The following is a 20,039-nucleotide window of genomic DNA, read 5'->3' as shown; positions in this document are numbered from 1 at the left end:
TTCTGCTGCAATACGGCCAACCATATCTATCTTTCCTGATGATATTTTCCAGGTCAAACACCAAAACTTGATTATTACTGGGTAATGCTGTAGTCTACCTCGGTCATTGAGATGTCAAAAAAACATGTAAATGTAAACTTTCCTCCTTTAGTCAAATAGCTAAAGCTGCAGAACCAAGCCTTCTGGTGAAGATGGCCAAAAGAATGAAATACGTGTACTGAATACAGTTCAAAACTATGCAGCAGCAGAAGTTGCATAAATGGCAGCAAGTATTTGATTTATTATTAGACACTGCGCTGCTCACGAAAGTATGCTGGCCACACCCCATTGGCGTGGGGTAGTGTGCCTGGTCTAAATAATTAGAGCCCATTATATCTAAAACTGTTGGTCTTACATAAAAATGCACACATTTTATTGCATTCAAAATGTATATGGCTCTCACAGATACACATTTTAAAATATCTGGCCTTCATGGCTCTCTGAGCCAAAAAGGTTCCCGACCCCTGTTCTAGAATGTTCTTTTGGTCAATGGTCTTGTGAAAGGGTAAGCGTAGGGTCTGGTTGAGCTTGCCGGTAGGATTAGTCCACGTGCCCAATAAGTGTGTGTATGTCCCGGTGCAGGACAGCGAGGGGGCCAGCTGCAAGATGAACAGCCTGGGCAGCAACCACTCGGCCCCCAGCACGTCGCTCAGCACGGGCAGCCGGAGCAGCAGCGTCAACAGCATGCAGGAGGTGTTGGACGACAGCTGCTCCGACATGACCGTGATGCACCCCCGGGACTACATTGGCACCCCGAACTCCTCGCCGCACGCCAAGAAGGTACCCCCACCCTCGTGTGGCCCTTTCAGTCACATGATCCTCTATTTTGGGCAACGCCAGTCACTTCCGAGTGCGCTCACGTCCATCCCACACCGTCTTCATAGTAATAGTAACCGCCCCCCTCCCACCGCAGTAACCATGACAACCATCCCCACACTGGGGCGCATCAAGTTCAGTTTCTTCCAGAACAAAGACGTCCCACTCTCTCTCATTTGCTTTAGGGACAAAAGGTGTGGACAAAGCCTTTGATAGATGAATTTGGGACAGATTCAATATATAGATGTATATACAGTGTGTGTATATATATGTGTGTGTGTTGGTATACTGTATATAGTATGCTAACATTAGCACATTAGCATTTTATCCTTTTTCATAAGTCAACACAAAAAAATTTACCACAATTACGTTAGCATTCACTGACATGAATATAAGACCACCCCTCTTTCTGCTATAAAAATCAGACGTTTGATGCCACTTTCTGGGCGGCTCAACTTTTTCATTTATTGCATATTTTTGGTCGAAGAGGTGGATGGAAAAGTACAATATTGACACAAATATAAGGCCACTATGAATATAAGACGACCCCTCTTTTTCAAGACCTGCTTCTTTTTGCAGTAAAAATGAGACATTTGGCACCGCATTCTGCTTTGCATGCATATAAATCTTTAGACTCCAAATATAAGACGACCGCTATCTTTTTATTTTGTTTTTGTATTATGTTGATTTATTTTCCAAACTCCAAGAATGAATAACAATGCGCCACCTGGCTTGTGTGGTTAGCATGTACAGACCTAAGGACTCCAAATATAAGATGAACCGTCTGACCGCGGGGGGGTATATGTATCAAGCCTAGGCATATGTTGTTATCAGAGTACATGAACTGGAAATGCTCAGGAGAAGGTTACCAGGATGAATGGAATTCCAGGAGAATTCCAGTCACCAGGAAATCATTCAGTCAGAAAAGCTTGGAGGACGTCATGTGTCCTTTGCGTCTTTGACGGCAGGAGCAGCAGTACAACTGGGACGACGGCATCCACAGGGACCACAGGCTGATATCCCTTGACAAGAGCAGCCAGGCCCAGAACTACAAGAACCAGGGACGCTTTGCCACCATCAAGTCCGCATCCCTGGTGAGATGTCTCACGGAGGCTGTGTCCAGTGTTTGTATTCTTTTTACACTTGTAAGATGTAGGGATCCCTTTCTTTATCCACGCCTCAGCTTGTCCTTACTACCGAGTGTCGGTTATTTTCCACTCGTTTTGTTTGTCTTGTTCAAAGCCCCCCCCCAATACAGCACATCTGACTCAATATTGGGTCTTGGTGGGCGGGCACTTGTCTCTGTTCTTTTTCTATGCTGGTCTGTTGTCATAGAAACAAGCAGTAGTAAGTCGCGCTGCTGCCTTCACGTGATCACTTTAACCCCCCCCGTCCTCATGTTGTCCTTGACGAAGGCTTGCAGCCTGACCCTCCTGGCATCTTGTGAGCGAATTAATGCAAATACGATACGGAGTGATGGGTGGTTCCACAGGTTGGTCCTGGTCGGGTTCAGGTTGGATCTGGTCTCATCTTTGTAACGCCGTCGTGTAAACCACACAACCCCCCCACCCCCTCCCTCCCGCTGCCTGCCGGCTCTGAGAGAGATGACATCATCTTTTCTTTCCTCGTCCTCGACTCGACAAGCGACAGACGGGCAGGTAGACAAACAACAACAGACGGAGACCCCAGCAAGCGGGAGGAAAGAAAATAAGACGCCAAAAAATACAATAAAAGAATAAAACGTACACAGAGGACAGGATAAAGGATGTGGGACACCAGGGAGGACACTTGAAGGAGGTCACAAGGATTTGAGGGGACACGTTGATATTAAAAACACACATGACATGCAGGAAGACATTGAGTTGAGACAACTATCTGATATCAGGGACATTAGTATGAGAGGACAAAAGGGTAAGACATAGACCAGGACCTAGCAGGGATATTACAGGAAACATGAGCAGGCTTGCGTGGTGAGAACATGCCAGGAGGACGAGGGGAGTTGATATCAAGGACATGAGGATGACAAGAGACAGACATAGCTGCCTGATATCAGGGACATGAGGGAGAGACATACCTACATAGCTAAACATAGAGATCATCAAGGATTAGGACATGTCCATCTCCATCAGGTGTGGACATTGGGGGGGGGGGTGACATAGGGACATCCTTCTGTCCAAAATGACACTTTTCACATATTTGTAGCTGGAAAAGGTTGACCTTTGGCCCCTCCCCTCCCACCATAATGCGGGTGCTGGTGAAAGAGCGCATCACATGACCTGACTTGGCCCTTTGTGGCGCTGAAACAAGTGAGGAGGATGGAGGGCTGGGGTTACAGTAGAGGTATTGATTCAGGGTTGATTTCAAACTGGGGGCTGCGGTGGGGGTATCGGGGGGGGTCAGGGGGCGTTCACCTGTCTCCATGCCCACTAAGGTTTATCTTATCCCTGTATGTTATGTCTTATTATTTATTTCTATTCCCCACCCCCCCAAAACCCCCTCTCTCTCAATGAGGTATTCATGTGACCCACCTGCCGCCCGCCTCTTAGCGTTAGCACCGCTAAAGAAGAGGCGCTCTGTGCCGGGCTTGGCTGCCCGCCATTAGCGGCTCACGTGGCCTCTGCGGCTGTGTGCCCTGGGTGCGAACAAGCCCGCCGCTGGGGCGGGGTTATGAATGCGGGACCCTCGGTGAGGCATGGAGGGTGGGGGTGATGTGGTCCTTGGACCCGAGGCGGGCTGGAGTCAGGCGTAGGATGCAGCGCAAGCTTCCCGAGCTCAAGTGGCAGTCATGTTTGGGCTGAGGCGCTCGGCAGGTGGGAGTTATGAGAAGATGAGGAGCGACGACCACCTCCTCCACGACGATGGAGACAACCCCTTCCTTCTGCAGGTCTTACTTGGCGTAGATCACATATGATGGGTGGGGGGGGTCAAATGAAAGCGCGTTTGTTGAAAAACACTTGGGACTTTTTGTTCCTCCTGCAGGAATTGGAATTTCATAGTTCCAGTTTTGCTCCTCAGGCTTCCGTCCAGCTTCACGCTTACACTTTGTTGGCTGTGAGAATATTTTCCGTGCAATGGAGTCACTCTGGTTTCTCCCAGGCTGCTAAATGGGCAGGCGGTTCGTTAAAGACTCCAGAATGTGATCAATGTTAACAAAAACGCCTCAAAAAGACCCAACGGTCTCGTCAATGTTTATTATTATTATTTAGTTATATAAGATTATGATATAATGATTATAATTGAAATGAAATAAATGATTATAATGATATGTACATATATATATATATATAATATGCTGTCTTTGGTTTGCAGAAAAACGTACGTTAGCCTCGTTGGACTGTATATATATATATATATATATATATATATATATATATATATATATATATATATATATATATATATATATATATATATATATATATATATATATATATATATATATAATATGCTGTCTTTGGTTTGCAGAAAAACGTACGTTAGCCTCGTTGGACTGGATATTGTCGTTATGGCTAGCAAAAAAGCGCATGTTGTCTCTGCTGTACACTAAAACATTGATGCTTTGTTGAAGAGTCGAAATTTTAAAATACAAAAATTGGTATGTTTTATTGTCACTGACTAAATTGTTGCTAAGTTAACAGAAAGACAGATGCTAACCTCGTTGGAGCCTCAAGGCTCTTCCGCGTTTACAGAAATACCTACTTTTTGTTTTCGGACTCCTAAATTGTCTTTAATTTGTAGAGGCACATAGCCGTGTTACAGACTAGATATTGTCGTTATGGCTAGCACAAATGTCGGTTCTATGCCACTTTGGGTACTATAGGTAGGTACGTATATCGTTATACATGAGCGGTGATAAAGACTGGAGTTTTCTCTGGCGTACATGAGAAACGCACATTGTCGTTATGGTTTACAAAAACATGAATGGTTGTTTTGTCAAAGACGCTAAATCGTCTGCTGTCTTTTTAAAAACGTGTATGTTTTGTTACCAATGACTAAAATGTTGTTCATGTTTACAAAAAGACGCATGTTAGACATGATTAATCCTCTTAAAAGGTTTTTGAATGTTTTAAATATTTCGAATTATTGAAGACCAAACGCTAAAAAGTGTCTTCCGTGTTTACAGAAAAGTCTACCGTGTGGTCACCGACACCTACATTGTCTTGAGTTTTGATAAAAAGGCATAGGTTAGCTTTGTTGAAGACTCTGAATTGTTTTAGTTAGCAACAAAACATGCCGCCTCTAACTGAAGCTTAGCAAACATTTGCATCGTTGAAGACTGTCTTTGATATTTGGAAAAACACGGATGCTAGCTGTCCTAAACGTGTACGTTCGCTTTGCCAATCTCATTCCTTAGCTTTGTTGATTACTTAAATGATCTTTTGATGATTGCAGAAAGGTGGACTAAAGAGGACTAAATTGTCCTCTTTGATTCAACAAGATTTACGTTAGCTTTGATGTCTCAGAAGTTAGCAGGATGCACGTTAGTTTGATGCACATTGATTTAAATACACAAATGCTGGTCTCAGAATTGTCTTGAACAAAAACTGACTGACTTTGTTGATGTTAGCAAAAATGTGTATGTTAGCTTAAAGACTTTGTTGTCAAAACACACTCCAGTTCGTCTTAAACGAAAACACGTACGTCTGGTAAATTGTCGTCATTAGGTAAACAAAATAAAGCTATACATTAGCTTTGTGAAAAACCTAAAAATGTCCTTGACGTCCACAACAGAAGTTCGCATGACGCATGTTAGCTTCGGCAAAATTGTTGTTGTTGTTCCCAAAAACATGTATGCTAGCTTCCTAGAAGACTGAACTGTCCTCGTTGATATGTTAGCTATGTTAGCATGTTATCTTAGTTCAAAACATGTTAGAAAGGACTGACATTCATCTGTGAATTGTCTAGTTTATGAAAATACATGTGCTAGCTATGTTGAAGACTTCAAATTGTCTCTGATGTTTACAAAAGTATGTATGCTTGGTTCCCTGAAGATTAAATTTTCCTCATTGCTAACATGTATGTTATTATTATTCAAACTTGAAATGAAAACCCGTAAGCTAGTTTCCGATATGTATAGCTTTGTTGACTTTGCTGGTGTTAGCAAAAACGTGTATGTTAGCTTTGTTAAAGACTCTAAATGATCTTTGACTTCCGCACACACACAGTCTCTGGATTGTGTAGTTTCTGAAAACACATGTATGCTAGGTTCCCAAAATGGCTAATGTTAGCTTTGTTAAAACTTTCAAACATGTTGGCTTGCGTCAGAATTTTTGAAACAAACAATTAAGAAACACGTTAGCTTCATTGACTTTGCTGGTGCTAGCGAACAAGTATATGTTAGCTATGTTAGCTTTGCTAGGTTCCTAGAAGGCTAAACATCCACATTAGCGTTGTTGAAGACTAAGTTGTCTTAGAAGGACAGACACTTTGGCCTGCTGGAAGACTAGATTGTGTTTACTCATAAAGAAACCGAGTAGAAGACTCTCTGTGTGTATGGAGGACCAGGTCAATAAAGGTAGTATGTGAAGCTAGCTCATGACAGCTAATACAACTGATCCAGCAAGATTGCTGTCAGGTAGTGACCTCCTCCAAGGCAAAGTGTGACCCGTGTGTGTGCGTGCCCACAGGTGACCAAGCAGATCCATGAGCACGAGCAGGAGAGCGAGCTCCGCGAGCAGATGTCAGGCTACAAGCGCATGCGGCGGCAGCACCAGAAGCAGCTGATCGCCCTGGAGAACAAGCTGAAGGCCGAGATGGATGAGCACCGCCTCAAGCTGCAGAAGGAGGCGGAGACGCAAGCCAACAACGCCTACATCGAGCTGGAGAAGCTGGCCAAGCGCCACGCCGTGCACAGCGACAAGGAGGTGGGCTCCCGACACCGGTTCCGAAACACTATTAGTCTGTTCCTGGGTCAAACTCTCACCAACTGGCATTTGCATACGGAAAACATAGTACCACTGTATAGAAAGAAGTAGTATCTCCTAATTGAACCACTGTGACAATACTATTAGCAAACATGTGATACTAGAGCCCAGATCATCGGCTAATGATTTTCTAAAAATGCTTTTCTTCATGTCCTCTTTTTGACTTTGAACTCATTTTTAACTGGTGTAGCCTGCCTCTTAAATAAGCTCCAACGTCTTCGCAGCTACAGCAGCACTTCTGCCTCTTTTGTTTCCTCACGTTTTACTTTTTAATGGCATTTTACTTATCACCACACAGAGTATTGCATCCTTTTTTGTTTATTTTTCTGAAATATTGTATTTTTATTTGTCTGAAATAAATTATTTCTGTTTTTCAGAAATATTTTTTCTGTAATACTTTATTTTTATTTCCTGAAATATTTAATATTTTCTGTAATATTCTAATTTTATTTTTTTGAAATATTTTATTTCTTTTTCTGAAATAATAGTTCTATTTTTATTTTCTGAAATATTAAATTTTTCTTGAGAAAAGTTATTTTAATTTAATTTTTCATGTTAAAATCTTTGATTTGATTTGTATTTGTCTGAAATAATATAATTGTATTTTCGTGAAACACAGGGTCAGGTAAAATTATCTGACACATTTGTAGGTTAAATAAAAGGCAAATAAAGTAAAGAAACAAAAAGTACATACAATGCCATTCTGTTTTCATTACGTTGAAAAAATGAAATAGATGGTATTTCCAGCCGCTACGGGATCAGGTCTACCGAGATTGAAGTGCAAACGAAATGCTTGTTGCGTTGCAGTTACAGATTCCTTTGTTTTGATAAACGTTTTGATTAACAAAGATAACACCATGCTCACCAGTCCAATTCATGGTAGCAACCAAAAAAGAAACCAAAAACAATGCAGTTATAAAGAAACAAAGCAAAATGGCATTACATGTATTTTTCCAAAATAAAAACACTTTTGTTACTTTACTTTATTTGCCTTTTATTTAACCTACAAATGTGTCGGATAATTTTGCCTGGCCCTGTATTTATTTACATACATACTGTATATACAGTACAAAGACCCCATGATGCTAAGCTACCACGCTAACGCTAATACTACTAATAATAATACGTTCCAGATGAAGAGCACGTTCACGGATGAGAAGAAGTTTCAGCAGCAGATTGTGGCTCAGCAGAAGAAGGAGTTGACCAACTTTCTGGACAATCAGAAGAAGCAGTACAAACTCTGCAAGGAGAAAATGAAGGAGGTTGTTTTTCTTTCTAGAAAGCCAAACATCCTAGACAACAACAACAATAATAAGCTCTTCTTCCTGTTCTATGGTTATCATCATCCTTGTTAACTGCGACTAATCCCTGCCAGGAGATGAGTGAGGACCACAGCACGCCCAAGAAGGAGAAGCAGGAGCGTCTGTCCAAGCACAAGGAGAACATGCAGCATTCCCAGGCCGAGGAGGAGGCCCACCTGCTGGCCCAGCAGAGGGTCTACCACGACAGGAACTGCCGCGCCTTCAAGCGCAGGACCATGATCAAGAGGCACGACCTGGAGCAGGAGCAGATCCGAGAGGTGATGCCTTCAGACGCTCGCTGGTTCTAAAGACCTCCAACTGTGGAGCTCATTCTTCCTTCCTTCTCGAGATGAGCATCAAGACAAACATTCGTCCCTGTCTCAAATCCAAAGTCAAGTAGTTAGCTTCGTCCCTCCGACGAGAGATGGTTACGTTACATAACAGCCCGTCACCCACCCAGTTTTACTCGTACGTCGTTTATAGTTCCTACAAATTCAAATGATCTTCTTCACCTCCTTTCCAATCTATTGTGATTGGTATTTATTTTATTTCATTGAATTGAATTGAAACTGTATGGATTTCTGGATTTCTTTTCAGTTCCAATATTGTTATTAATACCTATATATTAATAACCTTTGTTATTAATATTCTTATTTACTTCAAATAGATTTTAGCAGTTTAGTTGAATTGTAGTTTTTGTATTTTGTTGAATATCAAAAGTAGGATGACTAGGATGTCGTAGATGTGGGGACAGGATGACCAGGACGTTGTAGATGTGGGGACAGGATGACCAGGACGTCGTAGATGTGGGGACAGGGTGACAAGGAAGTTGTCGATGTGGGGACAGGATGACCAGGACGTCATAGATGTGGGGACAGCGTGACCAGGACGTCATAGATGTGGGGGCACGGTGACAAGGACGTCGTAGATGTGTGGACAGGGTGACCAGGACGTCGTAGATGCGAGGACAGGGTGACCAGGACGTTGTAGATGTGCGGACAGGGTGACCAGGACGTCGTAGATGTGGGGACAGGATCACCAGGACGTCGTAGATGTGGGGACAGGATGACCAGGCTGTCGTAGATGTGGGGACAGGGTGACCAGGACGTCGTAGATGTGTGGACAGGGTGACCAGGACGTTGTAGATGCGAGGACAGGGTGACCAGGACGTCGTAGATGTGGGGACAGGGTGACCAGGACGTCGTAGATGTGGGGACAGGGTGACCAGGACGTCGTAGATGTGGGGACAGGGTGACCAGGACGTCGTAGATGTGGGGACAGGGTGACAAGGAAGTTGTCGATGTGGGGACAGCGTGACCAGGACGTTGTAGATGTGCGGACAGGGTGACCAGGACGTCGTAGATGTGGGGACAGGGTGACCAGGACGTCGTAGATGTGGGGACAGGGTGACCAGGACGTCGTAGATGTGGGGACAGGGTGACAAGGAAGTTGTCGATGTGGGGACAGCGTGACCAGGACGTTGTAGATGTGCGGACAGGGTGACCAGGACGTCGTAGATGTGGGGACAGGGTGACCAGGACGTCGTAGATGTGGGGACAGGATGTGCTGCGCCACCCGGTGGCGGCGTTCGCATAGAAGAATTGATTGAAGGCGTTTTAAGAGAAGAGCGATGGAAGGTGGACGGTGTGTTTGGGTCTGTTGGGATGTCGATGCTCCTCACAGATGCGGGCGTGGCGGTTGGCGGAGGAGGAACTTGGTAAGATGGCGGTTTAACGTAAGACTGTGTGCAGGAGCTGAACAAGAAGAAGAGCCAGAAGGAGATGGAGCACGCCACGCTGATCCGCCAGGATGAGTCCACGCGGGAGCTGGAGCAGCGGCAGCTCAGGACGCTCCAGAAGCTGCGCGTGGACCTGATCCGCCTGCAGCACCAGACCGAGCTGGAGAACCAGATCGAGTACAACAACCGCCGCGAACGTGAACTCCACCGCAAGCACGTGCTGGAGCTCCGGCAGCAGCCCAAGAACCTGAAAGTGAGACCTAGCGCGGGAAAGGAAGTGATTGCGGGCGGGCGGACCTTCATGCTCCCCTCCTCCTCCGCCAGGTGCTGGAGCTGCAGATCAAGAAGCAGTTCCAGGACACATGCAAGGTGCAGACCAAGCAGTACAAGGCGCTGCGCCACCACCAGATGGAGGTGATGCCCAAGGCCGAGCACAAGGTCGTGCTCAAGGCCCTCAAGGACGAGCAGACCCGCAAGCTCGCCATCTTGGCCGAGCGCTACGAGCAGAGTATCAACGAGATGATGGCCTCGCAGGCGGTGAGTGCCGCGCCCACATGTACCCGTGTACGCACGTGTTCCCGCATGAAGTGCTACTAGTAGTACTAGTCGTACTAATGCTATTTTATACTGTTCTATATTGTATTTAGCAGTCCTACCCTTTATTATTTACTTTTTCATCATCTTCATCACAAGTGCTACTGCTATTGGTACAAGTAGTGGCTGTAATAGTAGTACATTTTTACAGTATTTTAGTTTTTACTATTTAGCAGTACTAGTAGATTTTTTGATGTAATATTTTTTGTGTTTTCATGATACTTTTGTTATTTTTAGTAGTACCGTCATGTTTTTGTATGTTTTTATGACTTTTATATTATTATTGTATTATTAAGTTGTATTGGGGACGCACGGTGGACTAGTGTTTAGCATGTAGGCCACACAATCAGGAGAGCCTGGGTTTGATTCTTTGTGTGGAGTTTGCATGTTCTCCCCATGTGTGGCTCCTCCCCCTTCCCCCCTCCCACCTTCATTAGTCCCCTCAAATTGTCCATAGGTATGAATGTTAGTGTGAATGGTTGTTTGTCTATATGTGCCCTGTGATTGGCTGGCCACCAGTCCAGGGTGGACCCCGCCTCTCCCCAAGACAGCTGGGATAGGCTCCAGCATACTCCCACCCTCATGAGGATAAGCCTAGAAGATGGATGGAAGTTATATTGGTAATTGCAGCAGTATATTTTCTACTTATATTTGGAGTACTGTTTTCTTTTTTTGAACTAATATTTTTGGTACTTTCATTTTTACTCTTATTATTAGTAGCAGTATTTTTAGGTTTTATCATTAAGGCGTGGTTAGTAATACTTTCCAGAGAAATATTTCTAGAAGTGGTATTAGTAGTATAACGACTATGATGAGTATGGGTTGAAGTACTGTTGCCGTGGTTACGCTTTGCGGTGAGTATTATGGAGGTGGTGTCATGTCCAGCATGGTAGAAAGTGTGAACGTGTTGGTGAGGTAGCGTGGTGCCAAGCCCGAGATGTGCTAGCGTGACGGGGAACATTCCCGTGTAGCTGCCGAGAGGTCGTTGACGGAGTCATAGAAGAAAGACGGGATTTCGGTAGAAAGTATCCAAGTGAAGTCTGGAGACGTGACCCGCTGTCCCACTGTCGTCCGTGGCCGTCCAGCTGCGTCTGGACGAGGCGCAGGAGGCGGAGTGCCAGGCACTGAGGCAGCAGCTGCAGCAGGAGATGGAGCTGCTCAACGCCTACCAGAGCAAGATCAAGATGCAGACGGAGGCACAGCACGAACGCGAGCAGCACAAGATGGAGCAGAAGGTGTCCCTGCGACGCGCTCACCTGGAGCAAAAGGTCAGGCGACGCCCCCTACTTCTTTACATTTTTCATACGGGCAAATACGATATCGTATACATGGTACATATACGATATACATAAATCCATATATGTGGATATGCTGTGTGTATATGTATGTGTATATATAATTGCTGTGATTTCCTATCCTGGAGTCACTGATGGTGTGTGTGTGGGGGGGGGGGGGGGGGGGGGGGTCAGTGCCCCCCGCAAGCGCACTGTAACGTCCAAACATCCCTTTTATTTGGATTTGCACCAAAATGTGCCGCCCCCTGGTGGCTGTGACCATCGCAGCATTCTGATTGGACGTAAGTGCTGTGATCCTCAGGGGGTGCTATGACGTCATTTCCCAGCCCAAGTAGACACAAATCAATTTAAAAAAAACAGTTATATACTAGTCATTCATTTATTCACGACGTCTTTAAACGCGTCATTCTCGTGCCCAAATGAGACTTGCTGAGTGATGACGTAACCGTCTAGCTGACGGCACACCGACAACAAAGAGCCAGCAGACATGTTGTTTCCCGCTCAGGAGAAGGTAAAGCATCCTTGTGGATTCTGTCGCCCTCCGATGGCCGCCCGGCAAAGTGCACCTCACACATGATGACGTCATCTCATGGAGGCGCGATTGTCCCAGTCTAGAGTGTGAATGGTTTAATAACCAACCACCCCAACATCGGGTTTGTTTGTATCTTTCATTTCACGTGCTATTGCTAACGTGCTAGCTAGCAACATTGGATTCCAAACATGGGGTTCTTCCTCAAAACACCCCCCCCCGCCCCAAAGAGTTGGTGTTGCTTCGGTCAAAACCACCAAGTGTTTAGTTGCTTCTGTCCTGAGTAGATGTGGTTAGCCGAGTGCTGAGCTTCTTTTTACGTTTGTAGAAGACTTCAAAGTGAAACGCCTGATGGCTGTGACAGATGTCGTTCACGTCGACGTGAATGATTGATGACCTCGATGGAAGAAGTAGTGTCGTTACTTTGGAGCAATGGCTGCCGCCCCCCCCCCTTTGAGGCTGTGCTGTGTTTGCAGATGGAAGAGGAGCTGGTTTCCCTTCAGAAGGAACGCACGGATCGCATCAAGCACCTGCTGGAGCGCCAGGAACGGGAGATTGACGCCTTCGACGTGGAGAGCGTACGGCTGGGCTTCGGCAACCTGGCCGCCCTGGACCTGGCCAAGGACGACTACAGATGAGACAGGAAGTGACCTCAACCCCGGCGCCCCTCCCCCAGCCACGCCGAATGACTTCCTGTTGTGGCGTTCCCTCCTCCTCGTTTTTGACCCCTTGTGGTGACAGGAGGCGGGGCTAAATAGCGTCACTTCCTGTTTTGGTTGGTTTTGACACGTACATCACCTGACCACTTTCAGCACGTGAAGAAAAGATGTGACGTCATCGCACACAAGGGCTTCCTGTCAGGGAGGGGGCGGGACTTTGTACGGAAGGATTTATGGAGAGCTTTTATGTATTTTCATATTCTATTTTAAATCTCATGCAAATGTTGGAAGATTGTCTTTACCCCCCGCTAAACGTGACTCCATCATCAGTGGATTATTTTTCTTAACACTTTCTTACCGACCCAGCAGCACCAACCACGCTCGATGATGATGACCATTGCATGCACTTTAACCCCCCCCCCCCTCCCGAGAAAAGCATGGAAGTGTTTTAAAGTTTTTAATTATATTTGTAAATAAAGTTCTGATGACACAACGGCTGCAGCGTCCTCCCCGTCACTCAACAACTCTCATATTTGTAATTGTAAAAATATGACCCTGTGATTATGACCAAGTTTCATTAGTGTTCACATGAGTAAAATTAGTTTATAATAGACGGATTATTTATGAGGTGTGGCTGCACCTGAACGCTCTAAAAGCTTTAAAAAGAAAGAAAAAAAAGCCCATCCTAAGTGTTACGTTCATTTATTGTCAGTCACAGGAAGTGGCCCTTTCACAGCAGATGTATTAGTGCAAAAGAAGCGGAAGTCCTCCATCCAAGAGGGGAAAATATATATTTTTTTACTTTCCAGCGAGCTGCTGGTAGAGTTTGGGCACGTAGTCGTCCCATTCGGCCTGGTAGCAGGTGCCTGCCACGGGGGCGCCCAGCTTGTAGTTCTGCCTGAAGCTGTAGATCTTAAACTTGCCACGCCCCTCGCCTGAGCGGTTGGTGAGGACTGGCTCGCTGCAGGACAGCTCGCCCGACTGCTGGTAGACCAGCCACACGTACCGGTGCAGACCTGCGGGCCGGGGTTTGGTTATGGTTAAGCCATAATGAAAGAGTTTGTCGTCTCGACGTGGCATTTGTCTCACCCGAGCCTTGGGGAGGACCCGAGCCCACGTAGTCAGACATGACGCAACCGGACGACACGTCGTTCCCCTTCATGTTGACCACCAGGAAGTGATGCCACTCCCTTTAAATGATCACAGTGGAGGAATAAAAGACTGAAAAGTCCTGTTACTTCCAGCACTTTACTCACCTGAATTTGGGTTCCTTCCTGCTGGGGGCGTCGGGGTCAGTCAGGGCCAAAGTATAAAGTTTGCTGGGGTCGCACCCCTCCCACTCGATGCTGGTGGGTCGGTTTTTCACCTAAAAAACACGTGAAGTCTGTTTGAAGGCTCAACCCTACCAGCCACGTCCACTGGGGGCGCTGTTTGTGAAAACGCTGCAGAGTGTAATATCGCATAACTGTGCCGCACTAGTTCCAGAGCGGTTCACAGTGAGCTGCACTAATACGTGAAATGTGTTTCCGTACATGTTGTTGGCATTATTTACGCACAATTACCACAAAAGACAGCGTGTTGGAATAATATGCATGCTAACGACGTCAGCATGCTACGAGCTCGGTTTTGCTAGGCTATGCTAATCAGAATTAGCAGACCTGCGTCGGCGTGAGCACTTTGCCCAGCTCGTCTATTTCCACAGAGCCGTATTTAACGGTCAGCGGCTGGCCAGGCTTCTCGTCCACCTCCTGCAGGGCCAGCTGGCCTCTCCACTGGTTCAGATCCACGGGCATGTTGGCTTGGACGGGACGGGGTTTGTTAGCTCCGCACAAGTCTCACATATGATAGTAACAGTTAGACGTTTGAAAGTGGTGCGTTCGGGGTACCAGCAGAAAATACGGAAATTACTTACGGCATGATTAATTGAAGTTTCTGCAAGATGGGTAAAAATATAGTTGCGAAGTTTTATCACATTCACACTTTAGTTTTGTTAGTCTTGTGACCGATAAACAGGATTATGCCTTTTAAATGACCGGAAAATGTATTTTCTAATTACCACTCTGATTACACCCAAACGCCACTGACCAGCAATGGCAGATCAAGGCCGCTAGATGTCTCTATTTCATTACAGTATGTCAATGTGTTATAAAACATTAGAAATATTAATAAATAGATCAAAAATATCATACATATTTTCTTGTTTGTGCCAAATCAAATCGTTAGCGAGTATACACAGATTCGTACTGTCTGTAATGCTGAATATTTTAAATTTTTTGCATAGTATGAACTGCATTTTTTAAACAAAATACTGTAAAAAAAAAAACTATTTTCATTGGACTATATTATTGCATGTGTGTTGTGCAAAAGAGTACATACGGCAGTGTGAAAAATGAATTTCCCGATGGATTATTATTATTATATATTTTTAAAATCAGTGTGCCTGTGCCTTTAAGAAGGTGCATTCAGGGTGTGTCTGGTGGTTCAAAGGTTCCGGTTCAATCTGTTCGAGCAAACAAACAAAAAAAGCTGTCACCGTCACACGGTTCCCCGGACACAGAGGACCCTGAAGGCAACATGGACGCCGTGGTGTCTCAGGTGGACTGGGTGGGACCCCGCACTTAAACTGGTTGGACTGGTCGGACTGGGACACTTTTTCTACCACCCCCGCAGGAAATGAAGCCGAATGGTGGCCGATGATGACGACGACAGTCAAACTTCTCTGCTTGTGTTGGTGCGCCACAGGTAATTTCGGCATCACGTGACCAGGTGTCCCGTGTCCTTAACTAGTCTAACTAGACTAACTCGGGCCTGTCCTCCTTCCAGTCCCCGTTTGGGCCGACGAGCCTTCGTCCGAGTCTACCATCGCAGCCTCGCCCGGCGACGTCGTTCGACTTCCGTGTTACGGCGACGGTCAGGTTACGCCGTCACGAACCACGTGGTCGAAAGATGGACAGCAGTTGTCTCTCGGAGTGACCCTGACAGACACCGGGGACCCCCCAAGTAGCCCCACTCGTGCCGGACCTCGCCTGGACCTGTTGGAGGACGGTAGCCTGGACTTCCGGTGGGTGAGGGAAGGGGATGAAGGGGACTACCTGTGCGCCGCCCAACTTCCGGGTAACATCACGTGGCACGCACGCGTCCTGCTGCAGGTGGCAAGTAAGCTTACATCACTTAACATCACGTGACCTTTATTAGGCAAGGGAAGTCACCATATACACTACATGTCTCACTATGTGGCAAATGCGCTTTATTTTTTTTTTTTTTTGAGGGACCAAAAATGGCATTTTAGTAGTATAACATTTAATACTTTTAGCAAAACTGTTGTGGAAAAACTTGTTATATTCGGAAACGACAGTCGTAATGAAATGAATGTAATGAAGTCAACTATGAGAAGAAAGTCTCACTGTAAGAAGAAAAGATGCTGAAGAGCAGAGTGGTCCTCCAGGCGCTCCGGCAAACATGTCCATGTCCATCGTGCCCGCCACCCTCCTGTCCAACGGCACGCTGGTCACCTACCGCGGCTCCACGGTCTCCTTCCACTGTGCGGCCTCCTCGTACCCGTCTCAGCGTCTCACCTGGATCTTCAGAGGGGTGTCGGCCGGCGACGGCTCACTGGTGTCGACCGCTGAGGCGTCCTGGCTGGACTTTAGGCTGAAGGACATCCAGGCCGACGCCCAGGGGGTGTACAGCTGCACGGCCAACAACACGGTCAGCCACCAGGCGGCCAACAAGAGTGCCCAGCTGCTGGTCTACTGTAAGCCTCTGCAGCATGGTGGCGTGTCAGGCGTGTTGACTAAAAGTCGTGCTTGTGGTCCAGACGTTCCAGACCGACACCCTGAATGCACATGGCTCCGGTCCCAGGACCGCACCCAGGTGCTCTTCAACTGCAACTGGCCTGGGTCGTACCCGGCGCCCACGCTGCGCTGGGGCGAAGAGGGTGCCAGGCGCGTCTTCGCCTCGGGGGTGACGGACAGCCTGACAGTGGCGCTGAACCGTTCGCTGCTGTCCGGCGGGCAGACGGTCAGGTGCACGGCACAGCACCTGGCGCTCGCTCCTGCACAGGAACGCTCCTGTTCCTTCTTGCTCGGTAAGCACGACATCGTTGTTTGGTTTCCTCTAACTAACTGCTGGCCACCCCCCACAGAGCCTCCGTACCCCGAAGGCGAGCCGCTGGTCTCGGCTCAGGAGGGGAGCAATGTAACGCTTGCCTGCACCGAGTCCACGTCTGTCCCGCCTGCCGCCACCACCTGGAGGCGGGGCCTGGAGCAGGTGGAGGTGGTCGTCGGCACCAAGTACTTCCTGTTCGAGGACGGCCCCGCCTACCGGCTGACCATCGCCAACGTCAGCAAGGACGACGAGGGTGTCTACTTCTGCCGCAGCGAGAACCCGCTGGGCGTGCGCGAGCTGGAGGTCTACCTCACGGTGAGAGGTGAGGAAGACAATGCATGATATACTGCATGCCTTTTTTAGAAATACAATGCTGACGAACCGGCCGCCCCGCCCTTTTCCCTCCACCCCCACAGCATCTTCCTCAGCGTTCACGGGCGCCATCGTGGGCGTGTTCATCGCGGCGCTGATCGTGGGCTGGGCCGCGGTGGTGGCCAAGGTGGTTTACGCCAACCGCCACAGGGTCTGCCTGGGTGAGTTCCTGATGCAGTGATGCCGCGCTCACACGTGCTGACTTCCCCCCCGTGTGTTGTCTTGCAGGAGGAGCCTTTGGGTGAGTCAACTTTGCCAACACCCCCAATCCACGAGCGGAACACCCGAAGATTGACAGCCCCTCATGTTGGTTGTCTATTGGCGTGGCTGGGATGCCACGCCCACTTCCTCACACCCGTTCACATTTGGCTAAGTCATGTCATCACAGCGCACAGGCAGGCTCGTATTCCCGGCATGTGGCGTTTAATCATGATCTGGAAAGCGGAAAAGGTCATTTCTTAACGGGACTACTGCAACAACACAGCAGCGGCAGCAACCAAACCAATCTTGTAATCATGGCAGTATTTTCAAGCGCATGTAGAGGTAGACCAAGCATAAAAAAATACCAAAAATGTCAATATTGTAATAATTTGAACCCCTAAAGAGCCATTTGACTCAATGACTCACTCTTTTGGTTTGGTCAGTTATTGTCCCCGTCATAAACGTTGTCAGAGATCAGGCCAACTATGGAGAGAAAGTATATCAAGGAAGAACATCGTTTTTGATGCTCTGGTATTTTTGGTTCAAGGTCAAATTCCAAATTTCCGACCTGACAAAAAAGTCAAATGACTTTCATATAAACACCATTGGGGGGCTGGAAGGCGGACAGCCGAGGTGTCTTTGGCCCCTCCCCACCCTGGGTCACTGTTACTTCGGTGAAGCGCGTCTATTCCAGCGGAGCTCCCGTCTTGAGAGAAATCCTTCTGACGTCGCCTCATCTCATCACATCTCTCCAGGCGCCCGGACAACAACTGCGGTGATGTGCTGAGCCTGGTGGACTCGGACGATGAGCAGATCTTCCAGGCACCCGTCCCTCGACTCCCCCCACCAACGGATGCGGGTCGCACCACCCTGGTCCAGATCCACCACATCCCAACCTGTACGCACCACACCTGGAGACCCAGGAAACACGTCTATTTGGGATCTTAGTGTTTTTACTAACGTATCGCTAGTACCGCCCCCTGCAGGTGAGCAAGAGGACATGGGAATGACGATCCGGACGCCGGAAGAAGAAGACGAAGCAAGAGAGGAGCTTCCGGATCTTGTAACGTTTTAGTTGAACGTGAAGGAAGACGTCTTCTTCTTCCTTCTTATTCCGCCACCCTCCACCCATCCAGGCTTCACACACGAGGATGGAATTACCTGAGATACATTTACACGTATTCCAAGACGTATACCGGGCCTGTTTCATGAAAGCTACAACGCAATCGCTCCTTTTTAAGATGCTTGCCAGCACCAAGATTGACTGCTCCAAGGAACGTCTCTTATTATTTCCATCATAGCAGGGTGGCTACTAACCTGGTTGCTCCCATTGGTGGAGTCGTCATGGAGGACCTGCTGTAACCCAGGACGCTCCTATGGGGGTCGGGGAAAAAACCCAGACCGTCATCCGAGCGTTCAGTGCAGCTCTTGATGCTGCAGGAGCGAGGCTTGCTAACAGTCTGGCTAGCATCCGTGACACCAGCTCAGGGCTCGGCAACCTTTACGATCAAAATGAAAATGAAAAATACTCCCCATCGATTGGTGTAAAATACCAAAACACTGTGTGAAGATCCTAGAAGCCAAAGCAATACCGTAGCGCTGCTCTCATGGAGGACTAAATACTCACATTTAAACTAGAAGCCGAGCCCAACAAAGTCGTTGTTGAGGTGGATAGCGGATCATTCATCAGTCAACTGCTGCGGATTGAATGAAACAGCTTTATTTAGAGTGTGGCATTCTGAAACGTATCTGTTTTAATGGCCCTCCTCCAGGCACGCCCACTCCGCTGTGATTGGTCACACTGCCGAGTGCATAGAAAGAGGCCGCTAACTCTGCACAGAGTTTTTTTTCTTGATGTGGGCTTTTAACATACAGCCATAGAGAGTTTATCTTACAGCCACGCCCATATAAGGAAGGCCACCCTCTGTGACATCACAAAGGAACAGTTTAACCACACCCTCTGAAAGCGAGCATTTTGAACCAACATTCTAACGACATTTATAGGTCATAAAGGCGGGAAGAGCATCTTAGGTCCCCTTTAAATATATATAGAGAATGTTGATTGTATACGTATATTGAAAAGACTAAGACTGGTGGGCAAATGGATGAGGGTTGATGTAGGTTAGGGTTAGTGTTTTATTGTGGCTGTATGACATCACATGTAAATAATCTTTTGCTATTAAAATGTGTACAGTGTTTCTTTAACAAGCAATGATGTCATTTATAAAAATGCACTATAATAAAGTCAAATCATACTAAAAGTAATCTATATTATCAGAAGTGTGTATATATATATATATTTGTTTTCATTTTTAATAAAATGGGCCAGCAGATACAAGAGCTCTTAAATTTGTTCAAATGAATTCTTTTTTGGACATTATTATCGTATTATATGAAAACACGTACCTTTCCATGCTACGTAGCCGTGGCCCTGCCTTCTCCACGCTTCGAGAACGAGACTTAT

At 46.9% G+C, this 20,039-nt stretch overlaps 3 protein-coding genes across 9 annotated transcripts in view; 2 read left to right on the top strand and 1 right to left on the bottom strand.

Annotated features, from left to right (window-relative positions):
- taok3a (TAO kinase 3a) overlaps positions 1 to 13,406 on the top strand; it is a 61,420-nt gene extending 48,014 nt beyond the window's left edge. For 3 of the 5 annotated variants that reach the window (XM_058069618.1, XM_058069617.1, XM_058069619.1), the window contains 9 exons: positions 622 to 819; positions 1,824 to 1,949; positions 6,483 to 6,719; positions 7,913 to 8,041; positions 8,155 to 8,358; positions 9,832 to 10,071; positions 10,143 to 10,355; positions 11,498 to 11,680; positions 12,713 to 13,405. In XM_058069618.1, coding sequence (XP_057925601.1) covers positions 622 to 819; positions 1,824 to 1,949; positions 6,483 to 6,719; positions 7,913 to 8,041; positions 8,155 to 8,358; positions 9,832 to 10,071; positions 10,143 to 10,355; positions 11,498 to 11,680; positions 12,713 to 12,874 — 1,692 coding nt within the window. In that variant the 3' untranslated portion in view covers positions 12,875 to 13,405. The other 2 variants (XM_058069616.1, XM_058069620.1) reach the window with 2 other exon arrangements.
- A 175-nt stretch (positions 13,407 to 13,581) lies between these two features.
- On the bottom strand, positions 13,582 to 15,980 carry pebp1 (phosphatidylethanolamine binding protein 1). 2 transcript variants are annotated; one of them, XM_058069695.1, is made up of 4 exons: positions 15,429 to 15,980; positions 14,152 to 14,261; positions 13,985 to 14,085; positions 13,582 to 13,911 (listed from the first exon to the last, which is right to left on the bottom strand). In XM_058069695.1, the coding sequence occupies exons 1-4, from the start codon at positions 15,648 to 15,650 to the stop codon at positions 13,694 to 13,696; spliced, it is 651 nt and encodes a 216-aa protein (XP_057925678.1). In that variant the 5' UTR covers positions 15,651 to 15,980; the 3' UTR covers positions 13,582 to 13,693. The 2 variants fall into 2 exon arrangements, with proteins under 2 accessions (XP_057925678.1, XP_057925679.1); XM_058069696.1 differs by lacking the exon at positions 15,429 to 15,980 and adding an exon at positions 14,554 to 14,785.
- On the top strand, positions 15,325 to 19,915 carry vsig10 (V-set and immunoglobulin domain containing 10). 2 transcript variants are annotated; one of them, XM_058069642.1, is made up of 9 exons: positions 15,331 to 15,637; positions 15,719 to 16,051; positions 16,341 to 16,649; positions 16,713 to 16,982; positions 17,040 to 17,324; positions 17,419 to 17,535; positions 17,603 to 17,615; positions 18,331 to 18,473; positions 18,562 to 19,915. In XM_058069642.1, exons 1-9 carry the CDS (start codon positions 15,589 to 15,591, stop codon positions 18,648 to 18,650), a joined length of 1,608 nt encoding a protein of 535 aa, XP_057925625.1. In that variant the 5' UTR covers positions 15,331 to 15,588; the 3' UTR covers positions 18,651 to 19,915. The 2 variants fall into 2 exon arrangements, with proteins under 2 accessions (XP_057925624.1, XP_057925625.1); XM_058069641.1 differs by having other exon boundaries at positions 15,325 to 15,637; positions 16,713 to 17,324.
- Positions 19,916 to 20,039: the final 124 nt, after the last annotated feature.

The sequence above is a fragment of the Doryrhamphus excisus genome, chromosome 4, assembly GCF_030265055.1.
Source record: "Doryrhamphus excisus isolate RoL2022-K1 chromosome 4, RoL_Dexc_1.0, whole genome shotgun sequence".
Lineage (NCBI taxonomy): Eukaryota > Metazoa > Chordata > Actinopteri > Syngnathiformes > Syngnathidae > Doryrhamphus > Doryrhamphus excisus.
The sequence above is the reverse complement of the archived record's forward strand: the minus strand, read 5'-3'. Positions and strand labels throughout refer to the sequence as shown.

Coding starts and splice junctions, on each gene's coding strand:
- pebp1 (XM_058069695.1), bottom strand. CDS start 15,650: ATGCCGAAATTACCTGTGGCGCACCAACACAAGCAGAGAAGTTTGACT. Junction 14,086..14,151: donor AGGAAGGAACCCAAATTCAG/GTGAGTAAAGTG, acceptor GATCATTTAAAG/GGAGTGGCATCACTTCCTGG. Junction 13,912..13,984: donor GGGTCCTCCCCAAGGCTCGG/GTGAGACAAATG, acceptor CCCGGCCCGCAG/GTCTGCACCGGTACGTGTGG.
- vsig10 (XM_058069641.1), top strand. CDS start 15,589: ATGATGACGACGACAGTCAAACTTCTCTGCTTGTGTTGGTGCGCCACA. Junction 16,052..16,340: donor CGTCCTGCTGCAGGTGGCAA/GTAAGCTTACAT, acceptor GTGGTCCTCCAG/GCGCTCCGGCAAACATGTCC. Junction 16,650..16,712: donor TGCCCAGCTGCTGGTCTACT/GTAAGCCTCTGC, acceptor CTTGTGGTCCAG/ACGTTCCAGACCGACACCCT.